General features: G+C 45.7%; 1 protein-coding gene across 3 annotated transcripts in view; it reads right to left on the minus strand.

The window, feature by feature from the left end:
- PAMR1 (peptidase domain containing associated with muscle regeneration 1) overlaps positions 1-26,621 on the minus strand; it is a 60,034-nt gene extending 33,413 nt beyond the window's left edge. For all 3 annotated transcript variants that reach the window (XM_072863802.1, XM_072863800.1, XM_072863799.1), the window contains exons 1-5: positions 26,379-26,621; positions 14,345-14,521; positions 13,474-13,602; positions 6,860-6,974; positions 1,479-1,696 (exon numbers count right to left, since the gene is read on the minus strand). In XM_072863802.1, the coding sequence (XP_072719903.1) occupies positions 1,479-1,696; positions 6,860-6,974; positions 13,474-13,602; positions 14,345-14,521; positions 26,379-26,451 (712 nt within the window). In that variant the 5' untranslated portion in view covers positions 26,452-26,621. The remainder of the gene's footprint in view (positions 1-1,478; positions 1,697-6,859; positions 6,975-13,473; positions 13,603-14,344; positions 14,522-26,378) is intronic.
- Positions 26,622-26,857: the final 236 nt, after the last annotated feature.

Below are 26,857 nucleotides of genomic sequence, written 5' to 3' on the forward strand. Positions count from 1 at the left end.
CACATAAAAAGACACTAGGAGCATTTTAAAAGCCTTTCACTACAGCTACACATTAGGCCAGAACACATTAGGCAAATAACACCTCCTCACAAACTCTAAGAAGCCCTTTGCAATGTGCTCTGTGTGGATTACCACGCTTGCAGCCACCCAGCCTCAGAATAATTACCACTAACAATGGGGCAGAAATAAAGTGTTCAACAGTATTTGAAGACCAAGTGTTCCCTGCTGGGCAGAGTAAACAGAAACAATTCAGCTTGCACCATATGGAAAATGTTAGTTCCCTGAGTGTAGGCAGCCCTTATGCAACATAGCCCACACCACATTCATTTGTTCTATATCACGTCTCCTGCTGTAAGCCCAGGTGAACTATCAATAGCTAACTGCTCCTGCTGTGTTACTAACAGATACTAAAGGTAACATTTGAAGAACAGGGCAGGCTAAGAAATGGCATAAGCACTGCATCCAGCAGTATGCACATTTCAGATTGCTAGTTACATCCCTGATCATTGTTAACAGCTGATCCACTGTAGGTTTGTGTATTTATATAAGGATTATATAAACTAACTAAACATCCCGAGCCAGATATATACCCTGGATGACCTCATGAAATGTGGGTCACCAGGGTGTGTGGAAGGCAAGTTATGGTGAGTCATAGATCCTGCAGGGATTATCGATGGCAAAGCAGCACACTCTGATTAGCCTTCTGTGCCAGGAGTACTGTGGATAGATTTTACCAAAATTCCCTACATAGCTAAACAAGGAAGATCCAGGAAGAGCGTAGAGGCTGCTTCAAATGCAATGGCAAAATGAGGAGCCAGCTACACTTCCAATGTTATTTTGCAGCCAGAAGGAAAGGGTGGAAAGCAGTGTGGGGGATTCAAGCATTGAGTACTAGCAAAAACAAAGGAATTCTGGAGCCCTGCTTCTGTCATTCATAACACTGAGTTCATCACAGAATGGGAAATGCCTTCTTTTTTTCTTAAAGAAAATAATCTGTCCTTTGTACACACTTTTTTTTTTAAGCCCTAATGGTATGATACATGAGCCAACACAAGAGTCATGTCAGGGCATTTTCACTGAGCTAATTATGAGGCTTTGCGTCAGGTTTTTGCTAATTGAGACAGTGACTGCTCCTGCACACAGCCTTGAGCAATTCTGCAATACACATGCCCCTTCCTCTATTTCCTTCTGTGCTCTTAGTTCTCAGATTCAAACAGAAAAGTCTCACAAAACAGCAGCTTTTCTGTGCTGGCTGATGTGCTTATTCTTCACACAGGTAGAAGGAATTCAGTCTTTGTTAGAAGAACCTCACATTCACATGCCATCTGATGGCTTTGGAATCTTCCCTGCACTGACTTTGTGTAAGTTGCTGTTGGCAACACAGCATGAAAGTTTTTAATGAAGCAAAACAGGGAGAGAGATTAGTGAAATTGAATTAATGAGAATGGGTAGCATGTTCCACTTTTGGGTTATTTTACCTGTAATTTCTTCAAAGACAGCATGAAATCCATCAAAGTTCTTGGATCCATCAGACTGGAAGAGGACATGGAGTGAAGACCCAGTGCTTCGGATGGGGGGTGGCCTCTCATTTCCGCAGAATTTCTTAATTAGTCGACTGTCCAAATTGTCCCCATCACGGACCTCCACATAGTCATACTGGCACATGTAGTCAAACTCCAGGCTCAACATGGAAAATCTTGGGGAACAAAGACACACAGTCAGACTGCATACTCTTACCTGTGTACCCTGACTCTGATTTGTTTGGATGTTTAGTTATGTTAATGCTCCCCCCCATCAATGAATCAACAAGTCCCAAATCACACGAAGTCCCCCTCACTTCATCTCAATTTTTGCATCATGATCCTTGGAAGCCAGCTCAACTCTACACAGTTGCTCCATATTTAAGTGGCAGAAGAGTGAAGTCTAAATTAAAGTCATACACTCTGTTCACATGCATCAGGTCCCTAACCACATTACAATGTTAGAACTTTCATCTAGGGTCAGACACCGTAGGGGGCATATTTCTATCGTGGCTGTTTGCTAAAAATTGTTCTATTTCCCCTAAATAAAGTTCTAAGTACTGAAAGTAATAGTATCAAGGACCAAGGCTCAAAAGGTATTTAAATGGTGATGTTCAGAAGTCAGCAATTAGGGGTACAAGGAAAGCTTGGGGATGTAACAGAAGCAGAAATAGGCGGAGAAAGGGAATCCAAAACACTACAGCACGTTTTGCATTAGAAAGCAAAATGGTACTAAATCCCCAATGTCTGTCACTTGCTCTCGTTTTGAGGGCAGAAATAAGGGGCAGGAGTTAGTGCAGAAGGGAAATATTTAAAGCCTTTTCCCACAATGTCTGTCTTTCCTAGCTTTGATCCAGCCACTGTGCGAGGCTCCTGTTTGTTAACAGCAATGTTATATGCTGCTGTTTGAATTCAGTGGGGCACAGAGCCAAAGCATCCCACCAGAATATGAATGAGAAACAGAGTGAAAAACACCAAATGCCTCTGGAGAATGAGGAATGGCCAGGGGTGCTGGGCCCAACGTTGGTACAGCAGATAAGAATAAGAAGATCTAGGCCTGGGAGAGGCCATGCTACTAACTGTTCAGCAGAATATTTTATAAATGAAACTTGTTGTGTACTCAATCTTCCTGATAACTCCTAAAGCCACAGACGTGTATTTAAGATTAGGCTAAATCTAACACATTGCCTATTCCAGTGTGGGCATAGTGATTTGCAAAGACTGCATTTTAACACCAAAGAGGTGAGACACATTTTGGATCTGCTGCTGGATCTCACAGTCTGAAGAGGCAAGAGAGTACTGGAGCCTATTTCCTGCTCTTCTCTTCTTGGGACTCAGGCCCCCATGTTAAGGAGGCCCCCTTGTTATGTGAAATGACCTTTCTTTGACAACTCATGAGCTGACTTAAGAGGCCTCTTCACTCAGTCACCTTTGTTCAGCTCATATGGTTGGTTTTAGAGCATCAGGAGTACACTACATACGGAGAAATTAATGAGCAGTTGTAGGAAGCTACACCAATGGAGCAGAGTCCCGCATTTTTTAAATCATCTGGTGGAATGTAGAATAAGAAGAAAATGACATCTGCTTTTAATATGCATTAGAGATAGATTAATTCAACTTAGCTTTGCATAAAATGCATGAGTTGAATTCTAGTTCTGTCAGGTTTGCCAGAGACATCTTCACAGGCATCAGGTTATACACTACATCTTCAAAACATTCTTTCACTGGCGGATCATACCCCAGGGACCTACCCTTATAGAAGTTATAAACCCATTCATCCTTGTCACACTTATCAGGCTACAGTTTATCCTGACTCAATCCTAAAAATATTTACCATTTCTCTGAACTGGTACATTTCTGATTAAAATTAAGTATGTGTGTAAGTACAGAAGGAAAGTTTCTGGGATGCCTACCATGTAATGGGAGCAGTATTATCTATAGATGTAAAGGTAAACTCTGTCTAGCAGCGTGTTCCTGGACAAAGAACATCAAGAGATACTCACCCAGAATGAAGGCACGGAATGAAAGAGCCATACACAGAATACTGTTTTTAATTGCTTGCTTTCTCTGCTTTAAAAAATGATGAAAACAGAGTGGAAGATGTGAAAGGCATAGGGGGTTCTGATTTGCATTTTATTTAACTTGGCATAGAAGCAGATACACTGTACTTATGACATGGAATCCCATGATTGAGACTCAGCATTGGCAGGTCAGGAAACCTGCCAAAGCTTTTCAAACCTCGTGGCTATGGCCCAGTTGACGGGATCATGAGGTCTACTGCTGTTTAAACCACAGGTACAGGCAATGTAATGAACCTCAGTTCCCTCACCTGTGAAACTGTAACTATATTATAACTAAGTATTACGAAACTAAGCACGCCAATTTAGTGCTACAGGTAATCAGATACAAAATGGAATGCAAAGTATTGTCTTGATTTCATCAGGGTCTGCAGTGTCAATACATTCACCAACCCCTCTGAGGAAAGCTTCTAGCCAAAGGGAAATGTTTAAAACTGCATCTCTGCTGAGGCATTAAAGAAAATGATTGAAAGTTGTGAACTACCTCTACGTGTCATACCTCTATGGTATGACATCCCTGACATGGCTCGGGCTGAGGGAGCCTATACATCACAACCCAAAGAAAAACAAGGCTGCAAAAAAGCAGAGAAAATAAACTACCACCACAGTCTGGGCACCATTTATCAAAACAGCTCTGCTTAGCTAACCCCCAAAGGACTGTGTGGCACAGCTTGAAGCAAGGAAAGATTTATCGGTACTCCTGAGAGTTTTACTCTTCCTGCCCTATGTAAGCAGAGACAAACTACTTTGTTCCATATCATGCTGTCCCCATCCCTGCCCTCACAAGCCATCAAAGTGGGAGCAAACACGATTTGTGCACAGAGAGAATGAAGAAAGGAGTTCTTTTGTTAGCAGTTGTGCTGATTCAGCGTAATGTTGGCTGTGCATTACAGCTCTAAGCAGAGTTAGCACCCATAGAGGGGATCAGCGCATTTATATGAAAATGCAGTGAAGGCAACGCTACAGCATGGATGGCAGACCCAGGAGACTCTGGTGGCCTGCTTAGTTGTACCTCCCCTTCTGTGTAGGAATGGCCTAAAGGAGAAGCTTTAGGCTAAATGTACCAGTTTTCCACAGTATCTAACTGCTGAAGTACCTCAATGGCCAGCTTTGAGGCGGTCCACCTTGAAAACCTCAGCTGATTCAGAACACAGTGCAGGGTTACCTTATGTGAGGTAGATATAGGTCCTCCTGTTCTGTGTTTGCCCTGGAGGTTTCCTCCTATGCCTCCTGACTTACAGGGTGGCAGGATTAAGTGTGGACATTCAGAACAGTTCCTGATCTTTCCCTAGAAGTTCCGTGTCATCTACTGGGATCTTTAGGTACCCAGACATCAAGCTCAGCTCAGGCTGGGCACAGGGCTTTAGGCTTCTTCAACACTACCCAGCTCAGATAAATGTAGTTGATGACAATAGAAGGTTGGTAGCTCAGGCTTCCCTCTTGGAGACTTGCACGGTTGCAATGTAACATTATGTCACAACGATGAGATGCCTAGTATTGTGTTTGTTTGACTGTAGGAAGGATGGACATGGGGAGAAAGAGAAAGGCAGTCTCTGCAGGATGCCCCTCATGTTAAAGTTTTGCATCTTCTGGTAACAGCAAAAGTAAACAGAGTGAACAATACAGACCTCACGTGACACTAACATCTTCCTAGCATGCATGTGGGTGGCCCTCAGGGTCTAGAATGGAGGTCTGATTTCTCTGTCAGCTTACTTTACAGCACTCCTCATTCCTCTGCCTTGAAAACAAATCACAGTCTCCTTAGTGCAGCCACAGCAAGTACTGCTGTTCGATCCAGTGTTCTTTGTTAAAATAGCCTTTCCTCCCTTTCTTGTACCTTGTGCCTGGTGCCACCTGGCTGTCAACTCTTTACCCAGAGATGGGTGCATTCACTAGTGATGTGCATGCACAGGATCCATTTCCACTCTCACACCCACCTCCATAAAAGTGAAGACAGGGGACATCTGTAATTCCTGAAGCACTTTTTAAGCCTTACAATTGACAAAGCCTTGTTCAGAAATGTAAAAAATACCAGGTTACCACCTTCCTGAGCTTGTGCTGTGCTAATAATACACTTAGCCAACAACATCTTTTAAAAACAAGGTAGGTACAGCTCATACCTGCTAAGACTGATGCAAAGTTGTGTCATGAGAACACAAAACTCCTCCTCACAGCATTGCTCCCCTGTGTCTCCTACATGTTTCTCCAGAGTCAAGAGGCTCCAACGCTATCCAGGCAATAATTGCAGCTGCTGCTAACTACACAACAGACTTGCATTTGCAAGTCTGAAGAAAGGGTATTAGTGTGGGAATGCCACAAGCCCTTCTTTTCTATTCAACTGATTTCTCGTCCTCTTATTAAATATTAAGTCTCTCTTTAAACATATAGGAAGAAATCTGTTTGTGTGTCTAGCATAGTTCTTTTGCCTGGGCTCCAAAGCTGGTGAAATATTGATGTGAAGGCTTTAGCTACTATTTTTATTATATTAGCTAGTGGGTTTTGAATACAATCCGCTCCCAGGTTTCCTGCTGCATGTGTGAGCTCCCTGCTACACATTTAATGTATAGCATTTAATGTAATGTACACATTTAATAATAATTATCCCAACTAGGGTCTCTCCTGCACTAGGCAGGATACCCAATCAAGAACTGTGAGCTTGAGTCAGCAGGGATAGGTTAACAGGTCTAAGCATACACAGGTCAGAGGAACGATGACTTGCGGGAGAACCAATCACATCCTCCAGACATAGGAATGGTAAGAGGAATAACTGAGGCTGGTAAAGGACAGGGCTGGTAAAATGAGTGAAAGAAAAATAAGAGAGGGAAAACATAGGCTAAATGCAAGGTAGGTCCCATGGGCAACTCTCTCCTGGCATGAGACATCATATCAAAATGTTCCTACAGCTTTTCTTCAAAGAATGTCTTAGTTCAGCTGAGTACACTCTTCAGAAAATATTGGGTGCTTTGGTGTCAAGGTCTTGAAGAGACCTCTAGAGAGATACATTGTGCCCAATATCTGCGAAACTCTCCTTAGCATCCAGCTGTCCTAAATGGGAATTGAAGGTGCAGCATTGATGATTTATGCAGTGGCTGCCCGTCACAAGCTAGACCAGGGGAAAGAGCTGAGGCATCAAATGCAAAGTGGTGGCAATACCTTCACTGCCCCAGGGCTCCCAGCTGTTGACCCTCATTGACTCTTGGTTATCCACATGCCCCAATGTCCACCTGAAACCAGTGCTGGCTAAAAGTCAGTATGACCTACCTTAATTCAATGTTAAATCCAGCTTGAACATGAATAGTCCATTCGCATCGTGCGTTCAGTGGGTAACCCTCCAGCAAAATCTGACCTCTAGAAGCCCGAAGAACCTGCCCACACCCTGGCGAGCAAAAGAAGAAAAAAAATCTGTGTGAGGGACCTTCAAGAGGCATTTGAAGACAATACATGTAGAAACAACACTGGAATGAGAAGACAGGGTGGCTTAGGAAGATACAAACTTTCTTACAAGGCAGTGTATAAAATAATGGGACAGTCACACAATGGCTATGAAGAGTTACGACTCTATTAGAGTATTGTCTAGGCTAAGAGCACTCCTAGAAAAGTTTTAGTTGATTGCTTCTCCCTGGTTTGCAATGCAGCCCCATGAAACCATTTCTTACAGCTTTCACCCCACTCTTGATTAGCCCACCCACCCACCTGGCTGACACTCCAGCTAAGACCAGTTTTGATGGATCTCATGTTGACCTGTGTAATCACTGCAGCTGAGGAAGCTGGCGGGAAAGTGCCAAAGGTACAATGAACACTTGAATTAGCTCAAGTGAGCAAAACAATGAAAGGAGGAGCTGTTGCACCCAGCATGATAGTTTCAGGTCCTTCACAAGGAGACTCTTGGAGGACAAACAGCTGATGTATTCCTGGAGGAGTCATCTGTTTGTCCTCAGGATTCACCACATCGTCCTTATATGTTAATGCCACCATGCCAATGGTGACACATAACCACACAGCTCCTCCACCAATGACTCAATGGAACACATACATAATATACAGCCCTCATTCCTTCTCTCAGGTTCATTCCTATCCTTCCCCTCCTCCTGTCCCACTCTGCCTGTGTCACTCTCAGCTTTTCACCATACTATAAAATGTACTTCAGTGCCCAGCATCAACAGAATAAGATTAAGTACTCCAGTCATTTGTGCCCAGTCTGAGAAAACCATCAGAGGACAATGACCTCAACAAACAGCAGACAAGGTTACACACTGAGGAAGCAATATCTTTTCATGGCTATCCTGCAGCTGTCCCTAGGCAGCTGTCCAGGGATAGTTGTCCTAATTCCTCATCTTGGATGCTGAACATCTTTAGCCCAGAGAGTTCCCTCACCTTCAGTAACCTCTCCCTTTGCCCCAGCTATAAAATTTGGCTAATGGTATTTTCCTCCATGGAGGAAGGAGAGTTTTTAGTGATTTTTGTAGAGCCATCTATGATCTGTAAATGCAAATGCTAGCAAAATGCACAGTTAAATCCTTACACACCAAACAGAGCTAATTTCTCAGTTTCTACTTTCCTGACTACATCTTTCCAAATGGAGTCTTGCACATGGCTACATTCCCTGGTAAGCCTTCTGTTGCTTTGCCAGGGGGATGAGCCTGTATCTGTAAGCGAGAAATTGCAATTGAGTCTAACAGCATCACCAAACCAGGGGACTCTGATAGGCTGCACACCACAGATAATGAGGATAAGTAAAAAGACAAATGACCCAAAAGATCTCCAAAGCAACTGTCTCACTTCTTTTTACCTCTTTAGTCCAACAGAAAGCCCTTCTCCTTCCATGTGTTTCCAAAGAGGAACCCTAAACTTTTAACCAGTAACACAGGATGAATGTTTCCTACTGAAATGGTGGGTTTTAACACTCACCTCAGGGCCCTTCCTTCCTTTGGGAAAAGAGGATGACAGTGACCTGATTTGGTGAAGTACCAAGCATCTGCAGTTCCCATTGATCTTAGTGTCTGGAAATCAGTCCTACTGCATCTGGTCTATGGGGAAATGTGAAAACTGCAGATCTCTTTCTTCTTAAGAAAGTGTTGCTCAAATTAAATACCTTTTGTTCATTTACCCTCAGTTACCCTTAATTAAGCAGGACCCAAGGAAACAAATACTGCTCAGAAGAGTTCCTCAAAAGTGTTTCATCTTCCTCTGTGGCTCACTTACTTCCCTCTGTAAAAGGCAAGGATTAATGACTGTGCTCAGCAACCACATTAGGATTCAGTGAGTACAGCAGGATCTGCTGTGGTGCACATGATAATGCTCCTTCCCACAGCAAGAAACAGGACCTTGTGCTGCCACTGGCTCCTGCCTCAAAAACAACCTGAGACAAAGCTGCTAGAAATTTTCAGATGGTTTGACAGGGGGCTTGGACCACCTCAAAGAAAGTTTCCCTTTTGTCATTAAGGGCTTTTGAGTTTCTGATGCCTTTAACAAAAGAAAGCCAAAGAACTGGTGCAAAGAGATACTTATGTGCACAGCATACTAAATGCACTTTTCTGTTTGCAGTGCTACAGCCTGAACTCTCTGAACACTGGTGCCAAGGAATTAGGTTTGGCCAGCAAAGCAGGTGGTCCAGAGGCTAAAGAGGAGCCATTCAATGACCACCTCCAAAAGAACGTTCTCACATTTGCCACTGCCCTTCTCTGCATGAAGCACCTTTACGATCACATCAGATTTGTGCTCTTGTATCTCCAGCCCTTCTAGCAGAAGTTAGGCTGACTTCCCAGACCAACAGTTCAATCATCTGTTGATCAAAAGAAGTCTCTTCTTGTCCCATTCTGAATCTGTGGGAGACCTGGAAAACTCTCAAAAATAATTTACATCCTAAATACAAATGCTGGAAAATTCTGCCTAATTTACAAAAAAAAAAATCCATTTTGGCGGAGTGTCAACATCCTTGTTCCGTTCCTGTTCCTAAACAAAAGGCAGTTTTCAGGGACACAGTAAGATCTTCTCTAAGGCTTGTTACTAACAGAAAAGAAAACAATTCAGGAGACTTCTGAGTTGTAGCCCACGGAGACCCGTGGGTCGATGCCGGGAAAGGTCCTGAGGAGACCTCTGGTAAAAACTCATTATCCACTGTTTGAGTGCTACAGCATCTATGTGGGGCTCCTTCAAAGGTCAAGAGGACTGAATAGAGGAGAATGAGAGTAGAAACATTACTTGTATTCAGAAACAAACTGATACAGAAAGGCAGCTGTCCCTTGTCATGCCTTGTGGCTACCTGTTGGTCACCAGTATTATGTGAAACTCTAACATTCGCAAAGTGTCTAAAACTACAAGTACTGTTGTTCATCACAGGGACCACATTCAGACAGCAAGGCTGAGGACAGCTGTTAGATAATACCACTTTCTCCCCCGCTTTGATGGAGTATGTGTTCTCAAGTGACTTGACAATCAGAGGTTGACAAAGGCTGTTGGAGTGCAGAGTACAAAGGAAAGGGTGCTGCAGGGTCGTTTTTCTTCTGGTTTTAGATTCTGATGTGCGTTTTAGGTCATAAGAGTCCAATCCAATAAACGGTCCCATTAGGAAATATCCCAGTCCCCAATTAACTCTATTCAGTGTGTTTTTTTCCTAATAACATTCCTTTGGACTACCTTATACCATTTCTCTTTTTACCAAATGATCTGGTGTCCTTTGGCTGTTTTTCAGCCATGTCCATGCGTCCATCTATGCCAGCAGACACTACGAACCAGATGGCCCCATGGGCCAGCCCATGCTACTTCTTCCTTGCCACAGCCCTCCAGCTACATCATCACTTTTGCTGACAGTTCCTAGAAATTGCCTCCAGGGGCTCACACTGCCCTAACGATTGTGGTCAGCCCCTTGACCGCTGCCCCGTGGCTGGGGCAGCGCCACCAGCCCATGGAGCCGCACAGGGCACCCCAGGGCTGCTGGGCTGCCCCGTGGGCAAGCCTTGCTGCTCCCCATGGGGTAACCAGAGCCTGCCCCACAGCTGCCCCCCCCACACCAGTGCGGTATCAAATAGGCACTAATCCTGCCCATAGGCTAAATTGCAGCTGCGCGCTCCTCTGCATCCCTGGCATTCATCCCTTTGTGCCTACACGTGCGGCCTTTCCCCCATCTCGCTAACAGGAGCGGGCGTGGGACCTGGGGCCTGGGGCCCTGCAGCGCGTCCTCCTACGGGGCCCCCGGGCGCCACCTAGCGCCCGCGCGGCGGAGGTGACGCGCGGCGCCCGCGGGCGGGCCGGGGCGCCTGAGGGAAATGGCGCGCCGGGAGGGCGGAGTGGCGGAGGCTGCGCCGCGGGAGGGGAGTCCCTGCCCAGCCGGGCCGGGCCGGGCCGGTTTCTTAGGGCGGTCCGCTAGTGAAGGGACGGAACTGCCGGGACTCTCGCCCGCTTACGGCGGAGAGGAAGACAAGCGCCCCGAGCCGCTCGCCGTCTTGGCCGGCCCCGGCGCACTCGGCCCCGGGAGCAGGAGCCCGGGGCCGGGGCAGGTGCTCCGCCGTAACGCCTCTGGCGCCCCGCGGGAGGGAGACAAAGCCCGGCGCTCCTCGGGCGGCGGCGGCGGGTCCGCCCGGAGCCCTGCCGGGTGCCCGGGGACTGCCCGCCCGCACCTCCGGGCTCTCTCCTCTGCACCGGTCCGTGCTCTGGGCAACCGCCCTAAAGCGTTCAGGCGTGGCGGGGGGTGTGAAGTCTGCGGGTAGGTTGCCCTCGGCGCAGGGGCAAGGTAGACGCGGGCCTTGCTGGGCAGGAGGAGGTAAAATCTGGGTAAGCAGCTTCAGCTGGGGATGCCTTGCAAGGGCGGCTTTGCTCGGAGGAGCCCTACTTTCTCGCCACTGTGGCAACGCTGTTCCCCACAGCTGCCGACCTGGTGTGGGGTGAAGCTTTCTGTGCAGCTTGTGCGCACGACCAGCTTGGTCAGGGCAGGTCCCACAGGCCATCCATGTGCTTGCTAGCAGAGGGCACCGGCGTTTGCAATATAGGCTGAAGTAGACAGATTACATCCCCCAATTACTGTGGTTGCACTCCCCTGTGTTCCTGGGATTTATTTGCACTCTGCCACTGGTGAGATGCCTGGGGCAGGCTGCAAAGTTCCAGATGTGATCCTGCGTGCAGGTACCAAAGAGAGATGCCTGCCTTCTCCTTCACTCTCCAAAATGTGTTGTGTTAGCACATCCACTGCTCCAGCAGCCAGTGCACACTGTCATTCAAAGGCTACTCACTGGCCACACTCCAGACCAAAAGTCACATAGCTGTGAGCCTGCAGGCCAGCACCCAGCATGGTTATAGGCTGCTTTCCGGACATGCAGTCTCTGCATGCCTGAGCCTACCATCAAGGCCAAAAGTGAGATAGCCATGACAGCCAGAGCAGGGGAACTCAGGAGTGTGCTGGGATCACAGCTGTCCCCTGTGCTCCTCTTTAAGAGTGGAAGAGACAATAATGCTGTCTGCCCATCCTACCCTGCCTCTGAAGTACTGCAGAACCACACAAAAGAGACCACATCCTCAGTGTCACACTGCTTCCCTCAAAAGAGCAAGTACTAAGAAAAACACTGTAAGACAAAGCTCTGCAAAATTTAAGTATTGCAAAAATGTCCAAATAGTCTGCAGTATGACAGTGTATTTGCTTTAAAACACAAGTAGGCAGAGCAGGCTGAAATACACTGTTAGGCAACCAATCTACTCAGGCAGAGGGAGGAAGGATTAGATGAGCTAATGATTCTTTCTTGGCTCTGCTCTTATAAAAAGTGCCAGGGGAGCTCTAGCATCAACCCAGAGCAAACAGGACTTTAAAGTGCTATCAGAAATCACACCGTAAACTGCAAGAGACTCAGTTTATCAACTTCCAAAGCACCAAGGTTGTGTTAGCCCTGTTGCTGAAACATGTTGATTCTCCACACTCTGCTGTTTCAAGCAATGATTTTATTTTGTTTGCTTTCACCTCCCGAATGGTCATGGGCTGTGTTGGGAAAGTAGGTTCAATTGTTGCTTTAAAGTCAATGACTAAGAGGAGGCAAGACTAAGATGTGTAGAATAATGGACAGAACAGAGCAGGAAAAGCAGACTCTGCTTTTATCCCTTTCAGTAAAATGTGAACAAAGAGATAGTCAATAAAAATTGAAAGAGGGTTGATGAAAGGCTATACCTTCGCTGGTGGGAAATTAGTAAAGGAAATACTAGTCTTAAACTGTATCCAATTAGCTTGTGGAATTAATTATTGAAAGCATTGGGACCAACAGCTTAGCAAAATCCATGAAGCGGGAGCTTTTGTATGCTGTCGGGAACAAAACCTTCAGATATCGCTACCAGAGCCTGAAACACTCCTGGTCCATCACAGCACTGTTAGCAGTTGCAAGACACTGTTTTCCAGAGGTACCTTGGAGTGTATTGGAGCTGTGCGAAGGACCGAGGGAGCACTGGGACTTCCTTGGTGCTGGTTCTGCAGTCTGGGGGTTGAAGGAGGACAGAGGAGAAGCTCTTTGATATAGCTGTTGCCCTTGTAAATATTTATGCTTTGCTGAAGGGCTCTGGGGAATCAGTTATGCTGAACTATGTCCGAGAAATGCAGAGACCAGAAGATTTCCAGAGTCCCAGTTGTTAAGTTTTAAAATAAACCAAAACAAAACAGAAGTTTAGTAGGGTTGTAACCTCCCGTGACTTGGGGCCTCGGCCAATCCCTAGCAGATGAGCACTGGGAGAGAAGTTTTTCCCAGTGTAGATCTGCTTACTGCCTGATTGTGTTTGCCGTCTCCTGCCTGTGACCCCTGCAAGAGTCACTGTACAGGAATAGCTGGAAAGGCACAGCATGGCTCTGGCTCCGTCCCACCACTCCCTGTCCCTGACATGCCTCCCTGCCCGTGTAGGACACTTACTCATGCAGTCCCCTCCATACCAGCCAGCTCTGCACTCTGCACAGTAGATCCCCTTGATGTAGAAGTCATCAAGCGTCCCTCCCCAAGAGCCATTCCGGCAGGACTTGCAGTTCTCAAAAATGGTGCAGCCTGAAAGGAGAGCCACTGCGTTAGAGGAAAGCCAAGGTGGATTGTCCTGCGGGGAGAGGAGCAGCCTCTCCCTCTTCTCCACAAAAAATGCCAATAATGTTAGTGATTGCTGCGTTGCTGACAGCTTCCCCACCGTGAACCATACCCAACCTCCACCCCCAAACCCTAGGCAGCTCAGACTCTGAGATTTGGAGCTGAACTCCCAGTCTGACTTGCCCAAACCTCTAAATCTCATTGCTCCAACTGTAAATGCCCCTCAGGAGTCTGAGTGGATGCTGGTGCTGCTTGGACCCTGCCCAAGTGATTCTGATGTCTTCTAACCTGGTCCTGTCTTCTCCTGCCCTTTCACTTTGCCCTTTCCTCCTTGCTAGCTGGACTTCCAAGTTGTCTCTCCCTTCTTGCTTTGGGGATGCAAATCATCTCAGAGCACCTACAAAACACTCCTGGTGTGAAGCCAGCTGCAACATCACCCTTTGGCAGCTCCCAAGCCTGCCCAAGATGTGCACTGCTGGTAGAAAGTGGGTTTTTTTCTGGCAGCGATGCTACCTGCTGTGGGGGCACCTTGCCAAGTGTCTTGCTGCTGTCAGCAGAGTGGCAGAGGGAGTTCCTGAGGAGATGTGGGGCAATCCCATGCCCCAGTGAGATGTGCCTGCCCTCGCCACTCCCCTGCCCAGCAGCTACCATTACATGTTCATGCCTTGGCCAAAGATCCGGTGTGAACGCAGTGTGGCCCTAAACATACCTGGGTGGATTAAGCAGGAGTCGCACTCGTTGTCCTCATTCCTGCAGCAGGGAATGGTGTAGCCCACTCTTTCTTTCTGTCCTGGGCAGATGCACTCAATTTGGTCATATTCACAGCACTCCCGACACATGATATTCCACTCAGCGCCTGGGCAGTTTTCATTGATCACTGTGTACTCTGCAAGCAGGGAACAGAGAGTGGGACACACAGAAATAATCCATTATCTGCCGAGGATTGACAGGATCTATTATTCAGCAATTTGTCAGATCATGTATGGCATGAGGCTAGCTGAGGTCTTTGGCCTTAGGAAATCCCAAACTATGTGGTAACACAAGACAGAAACATCGGCTCAGTTTGGGTGTCTAAAGAACACACGGACAGTTTTGGAGTGCCAGTCAGAGGAGGCAAACAGGCCAGAGGGAAGGAATATGTTCACTTAGTCTTTTCTCTGCAAGGTGTTCCCACTTCTGTGGTGAGAAAAATAGTTTAAAGAAACCACAGAGCATGATGTCACATGAGAAACTCTTCTTCAGATCACAGGACTGATTTATGGCCTCATATGTAGTATACATTATTTAAATTATAATAGCCTGTTTTGGTTGTATTTCTGTTTGTGAATTTGCTACTCTTGAAGACTAGGGTGTCCACCAGGAAAGGCCAATTTTGAGGCTGTGTTTTAGCCAGTTTCACTACCTATTTTCACTCAGAAGAACATGGTGTTACACTCAGCTTCACTGCCAAAGGAAACATGATTTTTCATTATTTTTAAAGGTTAATTTTATCTGCCATTTCTAATATGGTAACATTATTAATATATTTTTATTATTTAGCATAACCTCATATGATATTACTTAAGCTATACTGGAAGTGCCCTTTTAGGAAATTACCTCAGACTGTGATTCCAGACTGCCACAGTAAGTGCAGATCCCATCTTTCTCCACCAGTGTGCTGTCTGAATTCCACAAAGTGAAATCTAATGAGTGCATGGTGCTGTCAGCATGTCTCCTAACCAGCTAACAGACCTGATGACTGTTTTCATGGAGTTTGATGGTAAAAAGAGAGAGAGCAGACTAGAAAGATGAGACATGAAGGAAACATAATGAGGCTATCTCTTTCTTCTTCCCTCTCTCCTCCCCTTTTTTCTTTTTTTTTCATTGTGGTTAGGAGACATCCTTTTTCCTTTTGTTTTAAACTCTGAGTAACAGGGCTGCCTTGTCATTGCAACAAGCCATACATCTCTAAGGCGCAGCACTCTCGTCCATGCCTGTACCTGGCTCCCTTCTCACACTGCTGTTTTTTGTTTCATAGTGCCTCATAACCTAATTACCGTGTCTGCTGGAGCTCCCTGCCACTGAACCTTGCTGCTCTGTCTCACACGATTCTCCACGGCCTCATGAAATCTGGTTCCTGGAAGCTTATCTTTTCCCCTAATGATAGTTACTGGCCCCATGAAAAAGGGACCACCAAACTGTTTCTTCATCTTTTTCCCTTTGGCTGGGAAATGAAATTCAGCCCTTCGTGCTCCTCAGAACTGAGCCTTTCCCTTGTGCCTGGTGTACCAACTGGGGAGAGTCCACCGCTGCTCTGAGTTTGGAAACCAGGCTGCTGTTTGTGGTGAAACCTTTCTATTTCCCCTCCCCACCCCATAATCATTCTAAAAAGAAAAAGAAAGCTGCTTCTGTCATTCAATAAGGTTCTGTAATTTTTTATTCTAATAATAAATTCTTGCATCAAAATAACCTTAGTGTTTAGCAGTTATGTAGCCTTTTGCCTCTAGATCTCGACTTGCTCTACAAAGTCCTTTTTCCAGATGGGAAACTGAAGCACAAGGGAGGTGAAGTGACTTTGCTCAAGGTCCCAGAGAAAAACAATAGCGGAGCCAGGAATTAAACTCATGCCTTCTAATTCCAAGAAGAACAGTCAATCAACTTGGCCAAGTTGGGACTTCTTAACCGATGGCTATTATTCTCTTTTAATGAAGCCATTTATCTATGAACTGTATCTGATTCAGATTCCAGAGCAAATTGATTACACGTGTCTAGTTATCTTATTAGAACTGACACTCAGTTTGATACATCTCACCATACATGATGGAAAATAGCTGTTTCTGTGGTGTACAGGGGTTGGGGTCTCAATCCTTGTTGAAGGAGGACTCCCCAAAGTCCGAGTAATAAATAACTATCCAACACTCAGGAGCTTTTGCAAAGCTTCCTTCAAATTCTCATTTTTCCCAACTCAAGCTAGAAATCTAATTTCTCTCAAAATTGCTAAAGCTTATTAATAAAATGTCTATATCCATTTGGGTTGTGGCTGTAAATTGCCCAGGAGAAATTGCTATCTGTAAAATGATCCAGATGTTCACAGGCAAAGTTGCACTGGGGTGACTAAGGCATGTCTCCATCCTTGCAGGAATTCAAAACCTGGTGAGATAAGGCTGTGAGCAACACAATGTAAGTTAGCACTTCTCTGAGAGAGGGGATGGACCAGATGACCTCCAGAGGTCCCTTTCAACCTAAATTACTCTATGCTTTCATAAAATATTACACATGTATTTGTATGTGTGTAGAGAGTGTGTGTGTGTGCATATGCATATTTATTTTTATATGTAGAGCTTGTATACACAACAGGGCCAAAAAGCAGATGCCACACTTACTTTTGGTGAATCAAGTGGGTGTATTTGTAGCGTAAGTTGAGTTTAAGGTAATATTTAGTGTTAAGATGGGAGCAGCAGATCCTGGCCCTTAAAGAATTGTAAAAATAAATTTGCTGCCACCTAGAAATGCTGTTTGCTCACTTCTTGCCCTTGTCTCAATGGAGACAATGAAAATAGACTGTCTTTGGATTTACTGATAATTTAATTCCCTTTCAGGTTCTCAGGTACTGCAGTTTGGGCAACATATATAGCCTTGACAAGGAAATTTGTGGATTTGAGATTTTTTTTTGAGTGATCCTCTCTAGGATTTTCTTCACAGAAACCATGAAAACTATTATTTTGAGGTTTTGTAGAAGCTATTCTTTAAAGAAATTTGTGTGAAGACTTTATGCACCTCTTTAATAACAGTAGGATCCCTTTTGTTTTGCATAAGTATCTCCAGGCTACTGAACAAAAGGCAAAGGAAACCTTTCCCTCAGAAATTTAAAAGGGAGATGTACAGAGCCACTAGCATGTGTAATGAATGTTTGTTTGTGTTGCTGAGCTCAGCCTGGGCTCCAGTGAGGAAGAGGCATAACCCCGCTCCCCCCTGTATGTTTGGGGAACGGTAACCACTGGCGGCTCCCCAGACCAACACTTGGCCATTAGTACCTCAAAACAGAAAGGAATGAGGCAGAGAACAGCTGGGGGAGATTTATTGACTGAGTAAAATACTGGAAGCCAGACCTTGGCCAGCTGTGGCAGAGATAATTGTGGGGTGCTTTGTGGGCCTGACTTTGATAATCTTCCAAAGCAGGCAGTCTGGCTTGCAGGCAGTGGCTGCATCTCCCAGTGTCAAACACAGTACAGAAGGTGGCTTGACCTCATTTTGAGAGAAGCAGGAAGAAGCTGCTTGACAACCCATGCAAAATATTTAGCTGAAAAGAACAAGCAAGTCTCTGGACAAGCAAATAAACAGTGGATTAATTTATGGCATTTTAATGATGGAAGAAAAGCCCATTAAATCCAGGCATAAATAGCACACATAGAAGCAGCTCAAGGCCATGGAAACCAAGAAAGAAATGGCTGTGTTGGGAAGGCACGCGAACCTCCGGGGAAGGTGCCGGAGGGAAGTCATCTTCGGCCTGGGAGACTGGCAGAGCACAATGCAATGTTACACCCAACGCTTTGAGTCCAGCCTGAGGGACAAGTGAGGTTGGAGATGAGCACTGAGGCATACGCAGCGTGGGTGGTAATTCTCATGCATTTCCAGGTTTGGATGGCAACACATTCATGCTTTTCACAGACATCTACACCTAGTGAGGCCGCCTAGTCCCTATAGCACATTTCAGATCCTAAAGGCTGTCAGTGATGAATTTTGTAAGATGGCAGTAGGAGGGGATGTTCCCAGTCAATGTCCTCCCTGTTAGCAGCGTCAGTCCGAGGGCTGAGTTACAGCGATGGCAATTCATCACAATGATGCTGCCACCTCCCCTGCTCCCCGGTGCTGAGCCGGGGCTGTGGAGAAGCAAAAGGCTCCTCACTTTCGGGAGCCCTCCCCACTAACAGGTGGGCCCTGAGCTTCCTCTGTGAAAACCTGCGTGCGGGTGATAAGCCGCAGCAAGGAGAAGATGCAGCAGGACGATGTGGAGGGGTGGTCCTGCTCTGGCCTTCTCTGAGCTGGTGCTGGGAGCTGAGCTACTGAAAAGCAGATGAGGAGCATCTACAGAGGAGCTGGCACTGAACCAAATGCACAGCCAATTTGCTGAGTAGTTTAATGCTTACTGACCTCCCCTGTCAGTAGCAGGACGTCAGTTTCTCCACAGATCCTCATGACTGCAAAGGCAAAACTTTCAGCCTTTGCTCTTGATTTTGACTCAGCTCAATGTTTGCCTTTTTAAAAGTGGTGCTTGCCTGCCTGCATCTGTACCATGAACCCACAGGAACCAGTAAAGGGAAGGGGGTTGAAGTAGGTTACTCCTGGTGCTGCAATAGCTTGAAGGGTAAATAGTTTTAATCTGCTGGATTTAAGCTTCTACTGTCACTCACTTCCTTTACAAAACTGCAGCAAATCTAGCTCTGATTTGACTTGCCAGGCTCACCACATCCCTCACTTTCTCTGGCCCAGAATTCCTTTTTTTGCTTCTTATTTTTGCTTCACCTTTTCAAAATATCCCGACTTCCTTGGCCAAGATGTGCTTGGGCAGCCTAGTGTACAGCAGAGGAGCTTGAACAGTTAGCAATGTAGTCATCATCTCCCTGACACAAGTGTGTCTGTTTTTCCTATCACCCTCATGGTCTGGGCACACATGACTCAGCCATCTCTGTCCTCATTAAACCTCAAATACTATCCTGTTCCAAACTGCAGGACTTTGGAAAATGAGGTGATAAAAACCACACAAGAAATTCTTTTATTAGTACTTGGGAAGGGTCCTGATGGAGGTTTGACAGAAATATTGTTTGAAATTGAGTGGAAATGCAGCCTTCCAAAAGGGTAGTTTTTACTGCACCACTCTGAAAAGCCAGAAGTCTCCTCGGAAGATAAGTGAAGGCTCCATTAGCACTCACTCTGAAGACTGGAGATATGTTACTTATTCTTAAGCCAGTGAGTTCAGAGAGGATGCCCAAGTAATAAAAACAGCTGCAAGGGTAAGACCATCTTAAAGCACTAGATCTATTCAATACAAGGTCTGCTGGAAAGAATAGTGATGAATCCTGTGGGATATACAATGATCCCAATCAAATCTCTCATTCAAGGGAAAAGCAGAGACCTATCAGGGATGGAAAAAAGTCTGATCATCAAAGCAAGCTATGCCTTAGAGCTCAGGGACAAAGGAATAACTGCCAAAAGCCAAACTGCATTTGACCTTGCAAAGGAAATTAAAATAATAGCAAAAAGTTCTTCAGCCACATAAGGAAAAAAAAATAAGAGGAAGAGAGACTTCTGTGGGATGGGGGTGCAGATGAAATGTAAGACTGTGGTGGAGAATGTAGTGAGTTATTAGCTTTAATCTTCAGGGAGGTTGTTTATGGGGAACCTATGAGCAAGGGTTTGAGCATGTGGAAACAAATGAAGTGTGATCCACATATTAGTGAACTTCTAACCAACTGTAGTTTGCACCTTGGGATATACAAGTAAACCAGCTTCAATTTTGGTTTATCATACTAGGTCAGGCTTAAAGCTTTGGTGATTGGGGAACAGATTCACAAGCACATTGCTGCCTCAGGGGTGGGTCAGGCAGCTCATCATGGTAAAACTTCAGCATCAGCACACTTGTCTTTTGCCATGGTGAATTTGTCAGTCATAGATACCTTCCTAGATAGAAAGGGGATTTCTCTTTCAAAGGTCTGAGAGCTGGGAAAATTATATGGCTAAGAACTAAGGTGAATTGAAGCAAGCCCAATTACACCAATTAACTCTTGTGTCTTCCACTTCTTTGGAAGAATTACTTTTTTAGGCTGTAGTCACTTTAAGCTGATATAAGCCCATGCTGCTGCTTAGATGGGACACTTTCCTCCCTTCTCTCCCTGACTTCCCATTCCCACCCCCTATCTTTGTGCTGGCATTAGCTGCTATGTGGAGGGATCGGAGGACTGAACCATCAGAAAACCAGTTTGCCATCTCCATCCGTCCTTGGGGGGAAAAAAAAGTTTACAACCTAAATGTGCTCTACAGTCCTCCAAAAGAGAGAACACCTTAGGACTCTGCTGGATATATATATTTATCAGAACTCCTGAAAGATGGAAGAAAGTGCTTTATAAGGACATTCATATCTTGGTCTGAACTGATGGAACTTCGTATCCTACAAGTCCATTCTGTTATCCTGCAAAGATGAGTTCTCCTTCCATGCCTCAAATTATCCATCAGCACATTGCTAAAACACTACTTAGGCTCAAAGTAGTATTATTTCAAATTGCTTTGAAAATTGCCATACAAATTAACAGTGCATTGTAAATAAGAGTAGATATGAACAGATACATCTCTAAAATTAGAGTCCATAGAGGATTACTTTTTCGAAGTGATTATTCAACCAGTTCATGTTCCACAGATGAGAACATGCTCCTTTTTATTTGATTGCATTTTAATTTTTCAGCATGATGCTCAAAAACAATTACTGCCTTCTGCAGAAATGGGCATTAGAGTTTGAAGGAGCAAGGCTTTCTTAAGGCTCTTATTAGGGAATGTTTGGCCATGTAATAATTCTGAAATGGAGCTTTCTCATTTAAAGAAAAAGTAGCTCCAACAGAGGTGAAACCTAGTAACAGCTGATATTTTCTTTAGGTCTGTCTCATTTTTATTACTGTTTCATACTGCTCCTTTCTTACTCAGCTCTACTGTCATTGCACGGATGTGCAAGCTGGGCCCCACCCCATAGGTATCATGTGTGTGGACATTAACATTAACAAGAAGAGCTCTGAGCACACAGGAGATCTAGAATTTGTCAGCTGGAAATGAGAAACATGTTGGGTGAAACTGTGGCTCCACTGTGATGAATAGTAAAACTCTCCATTTGATTTCAGTAAGGCCAAGAGGAATAGACCTCGGAAAGGAAGAGAGATGTTTCGTTTAAGAGGCTTTCACTGGGGCTCTTGGAAAGCAGTGTACCCCAAACCATTAATAATGAAGGAAAGTGCAGGTCTTTATTCTTAACCTCTTTTTGTCTCAGATAACCTATTGTGCGAATGATGACTGTTCCGCATAGATGTGTTAAGAGGATGAAAGGGATAATGCTATCTCTAAAAACACTTGCTTCTCTTTCGAAATTATGTACCTATTATTCTTTTTGGCAGCTGGCCTCTTTTAAATGGCAGCTGGACATTTAAAAGAGGAGCTAAATACATCCCTGTTTTAGTTTTACTCAGTGTGCTTACTTTATGGGTCGCAGACCTTTGCTGAATAATTAGACTGCTTCTCCTACACAGTCAGTTAGCATCCTTTCCTGGCCATTAGTGTGTGCTTTCACACAGCGGTAAAAGTGGGGGGAAAAAAAAAGATAGATATTAAAGATATTAAAAATATCAAAGCCAGTGGGTGAACACAGGGAGAAATCTACTATACTAAGGTGAATCTGTCCACTTAATAAATGTGCATTAACTCGACTGTCTTTTTTAAGTCCCAAATGCAGGATTGTGTTGAAAGCAGACTAAAATACTACAGAAAGTATATTCTGTTTAAGAAACCCATTGAAAACCTGTCTAGTGTAAGTACAACTGTGTTATGCTGGATGAGACCACCATTGTCTTAAGCTCTACCTTTTTAACAGTTCAGATCATGTTTCACATAGAAAAAAAGGCTAATGCACATTCTCCTTTGATTCAGGAATTGGGGTCTGCCTAATGTTTTCAAGTAGGAGGGTCTCTATTTCAGGTTTCCGGATGTCATGTAGTGTTTAGTAGCTATAAATTCAGAAATAAATAGACCTGATGTTGTTCCTGGTAGACTGTAGGTTTGCTTCATCATGCTCCTACAGTAGGGCCTTTTTTACATTTGTAAGCTTATATTCTTAACTAGGCTTTGACAAGCAAATCATAAACTCCCAACACTTCTGCTCCAAGGAGAGAATAATTGTTAGTTCAATAAAAAAATTATTTTTGAGGTCTCCATCGGGTCCTTAACAGCATTTCCTATGTGACTTTCACAGCTTGTATCTCTTTCCACATTGCCTTGTTTTGCTTTGTCTTTGATAAAAATCAAGTATCTTGGTGTAACTAAAAGGAAAGCCAAATAAAAATTGTGCTTCCTATTTGTGAGGTCTAGACTTTGCCCATTTAAGTGCTTTAATGGTGGGTTAATGCAAAACAGCACTAACACAAACAGCTCTAGGGTTTTCTGTTTCCAGTCTTAACTGAAAACAGGACTGTCAATTCGGTCTTTCTACATGTTAAAGCCTCAGTAATCCCACTACCCCCCAGCCAACGTTGCCTCAGTTGTCATGCCCAACCAATTGCGTCATTCCCACCATTTTCCTCTTTCAATAAACCTGCATGCCCTGCAGCCCCTCCTCTTGCCTGCTCTACCCACTACTACGGAGAGGGCTGACAGGTAGCTCTAGGGTAGGATGCTTGTTCCTATTGGAAACTTCCCATTCCCTTTCTTCCTACATTTCAGTAGCCCTTGCTCCCTGGTGGTAACTTGCAAAATAGAGCCATACTCCACACCTCCCGAGTTGAAACTCTGCTCCTTTCCCCATTTTCTTGCACCAAACCCTTATATCCCCTCCTTTCCCTTTAGGCACAGGCCGGCTGGGCCACAGGCCGAGAGAGCTGCTTCAAGTGTTGTGCCTCCACCACACTTCAGATCCAGTACTAGTTTAAACCTCGTTCTCCTCTGCATGCGTCTTCCTCTTGCCCTCAAAACACCACACAGCTTCCTTTTACTGTATATTTTTGTCATAGTTGGATTTAAATTACAGGCCATCTATGCTGCTAGCCAGGATGTTTTTAGCATCTAAAGCAACCTGAAGAAGTCTGCTCTAAACCTCCCCCTCCTTCAGTTTCTTCTCTGTAATTATGAGCTGGCATTTGTGATCTTATTATTGGCACTGTGGCCTTGTATCTTCACCCGAGAAGGGCTGTGACAGGATAAAATAGCCAGGGTAAGGCTAAAACTCAGAGGTTGCCGTATTACCCTTCAGGCCTTGATTTCTTTCTGGGATAGAGGAGCTTATTCTGGCCAGAAAAATTATACTAGTGTGATGAGGAAGAGATTTTGTTTTCTCTGTACTGCAAGACAAGGAACAGGAACAGGTAATGAATGTAGCACTTTTGAGTTAGTGACAGCATCGATGAGGTTAGAGAGCCCAACCTTTGCTAATGGGGTCTGGGGGGCAAAGCTGGACTTCTGCAATAGGGGAGAATATTTGGGAATCTGTGGAGAAGCAGCAGCTGCATTATTGAAATTCATGACCATATAACATGAGAATGTGCTTGTGTTATAAACACGGAGGAATGGTGCTGGACCTGTCTTGAGTGCTTGCTTGCTGTAACGATGTGAGACCTGGAACACATTGGCAGTTTACTTGCAGTTTACCTGCACCAGGTCCCTGGTCCTGCAGGAGGGAGAGGGGCATCCATGTCCTCAAGGGAGCTTGTGCTGCCAGCAGCACCCACATGGCCCTGCAGTGGTGAGGACTTCCTCTGGGCCGATGGATAGCCAAATCCTGGGCACCAGCAGGCTTGCAGGGACTCCTGGGGGCCCCTTGAGGTGGCCTTGGGGTCAAGAGTGAGTAATCCCAGCTTTTCTCCAAAATAAAAAGCAAGTCTCTTTCCCTTTGTCCATGCTAGGAACCTAAACATGTGAACTGAAGTAACCCATTTTCTAAGATTGAATGCATCTGGATGCATTTGAGTGCATCTGGCCTCCACTTCTCTAGACAGAGGCTGGAGGGGGAGGAGAAGAGAGGTTGGGAAGGATTTAGATAGGCAGAAACACACACAAATACACATATATTTTTAAGGAAATATGAGTCACTTGCACTTCAAGTTTATTCCAAAAATCAATTCCCAGACCTCCCTGACTCCTGCCCCGAACTCTTGAGGCAGGCCCTGTGCAACTGGGTGTGATAAATATGGATAAAAATTGGATACATCTGTGGGGAAGAGGCAAAATGCTATTTTCCAACCTGTCCTGACATGCTAAAGCCACCGCACTTTTGAATTGCTCCCGTCTCTGAGTGGCCCTCCCACTGCTGCCAGAGGGGACCTCCTGGCCCCCTCCTCCATGCTGCCAGCTGTGTGCTAGGCAAGTGCCCACGCAGGCTGCTCCACCAGCAGCAGGGCAGGGGAGGCAGGGTGAGGAAGGAGAGGGGGCAAGGGGGATGTCTCTCCTCCATGTGTCTCCCAGGCCCTTCTCACACTGCTCCTGGCGTGTGAGGAGCTGGCCTTGGGGGGGAACTGGCATCCTCCCTCCCAAGCTCCCAGCCCCACAGCCCTTGTATCCCATTGCCCAATGTTGTCCTTCCTCCTGCCTCCCCTCATCACTGCTGCTGAGGAGGCCCCCAGCAGCCCGCTGCCTGCCCACTCTGCTGACCGGCTTCTTGCCATAAGAGAGACATGCCGACTCCACAGCAGGAGAGATTTGTTGCCCACCTAGCTGCTTGACAGCTGCAGCCCATGCCTAGGGCTGTTCTGCCACCAGCAGAGCTATTTCTGTGCCACCCTGGCATGTGTCATGGAGCTACCTTGCCTGGCCAGTGCTCAAGGTGGCACATGGCTGAGGGACAGGCCACCATGTGGACAAGTCAGTGGATGTGGGATGGAGGTGTGGAGAAGCTCTCTGTGCTCGTGCCCCAGGAGGAAACTCTGGCAGGAGGTCAGTCTCCCAGGACAGCTGCAGGCGCTGGTGGCCAGCCTAGCGGGCAGACATCCCTGGTCACCACCTGTCACCTGCACCCTGGGCCCTGATGGGCTGGCAGGGAAGGGCACTGCAGAGGCAGACCCTCTGCCATGGCCCCTGGCAAGGTGGGCTCTGAAGCTCTGTCCTTGACACTGATTATTTATAGCCATCGCAATTGGAGTGCCTACGTACCTGACAGCTCCCCCGGTAAGTGGCACTTACCTTGCCAGGAGTGCCACAGTCTGCGTCAGCTTGAAGGGTGGGTGATTTGAGGGCACCTCACCTACCAGTCCTTAGGGCTGCAACTCCTGAGAAAGTAGCCTGGAATGCTGACAGCTAGCTGCTGCAAGCAGCTCCAGCCACCTCCAGGTGTAAACAGCCCACATCCGTGGCCATAACAACAGCAAATTTGCACTCAACAGTAAATGCTTTTTGCTTAACCTTATCAAGAAGAAACCATACATGCTGTTTCAGCAGAAACTGGAGTGAGGCTTGAGTATAAAAAAGATTGTTCTGCTTTAACGAGGCTTCCCCTTCGAACGAATCATATTGGCAGAACTAAAGCCCAGATTGGAAACAATGTGTGACTTTTATTTTCTTTTTTCCTTCACTTTTTTCCTCCCTTAACTTCATTCTTGGTATTGGGGCTGGAGGGGAAAGTCTCTGTCTTGCCAAACTAAACAAATTACGCTTTACAATTCAGAGACTTAAATGCCTCTTTTTATCATCATTTCCTTAGTGCTGAGTGTTGAGAAAATAAAGCAGTAGTAAGCGAAGTGATTGCATACCCTTTTCTTGATGGCCATTGGCAAACAAATCCAGCCAGTTGTTTCTCTTTAAGGCTATTAAGTTTGCCTGGAAATAATCCCTGGGCAAACCTCCCCCCACACACACTCCCTGCCAGCAAGAAAAAAATAAATAAAGCAGAGCCCCTTCTTTCTATTGTTACCATCCCTGCAGATCTCTCTACTTCCCATGACAGCACATGAGATCAAACCCCTCTGACCACACTGAAGGAAAAGGACTCATTCAGCTGTGCCGGGAACGCATACGCTCACTTACGGTACCTCTTGGCAAGCAGGAGATCAGCAGGAGCTGGAGGAGAGTGAGTCCTACATGTGTCCAGGGGGCTCGCTCCATACTGCCCAGGCCAGTGCAGCGTTGTGACTGCTTGGGAAGGGAAAGCAGGCAAACAGCTTTTACTAGGACCTCACCAGCTCCAGGCTGTGAGGGATCTCGGATTTCAGACCTCAGCTCACTCCCATCCTCACCAGAGGGGAACTACCTTCAAGAGACTTCTCAGGCGTCCAGAAGCACGACGTCACCCCAAACGTCTCCAACTGCTGCCTTAACCCTTTCTGGACTCTGGCAGCCGATCCCTTTTGTGATGGGTTTATTGGCTCAGTGCTCAGCTCTGAGACAGCGGTTTTCATCTCGGAAAGAAAGATATTGTAGAGGGGGAAGAAACAGAAATGTGAATATCTATTTATATGAGTCATCCCAGTTGCTGTGGGTGAGCTGAAATTACAGACGTCTCCAGAAGGAG

The sequence above is a fragment of the Ciconia boyciana genome, chromosome 6 (genome assembly GCF_034638445.1).
Source record: "Ciconia boyciana chromosome 6, ASM3463844v1, whole genome shotgun sequence".
Classification (NCBI taxonomy): domain Eukaryota; kingdom Metazoa; phylum Chordata; class Aves; order Ciconiiformes; family Ciconiidae; genus Ciconia; species Ciconia boyciana.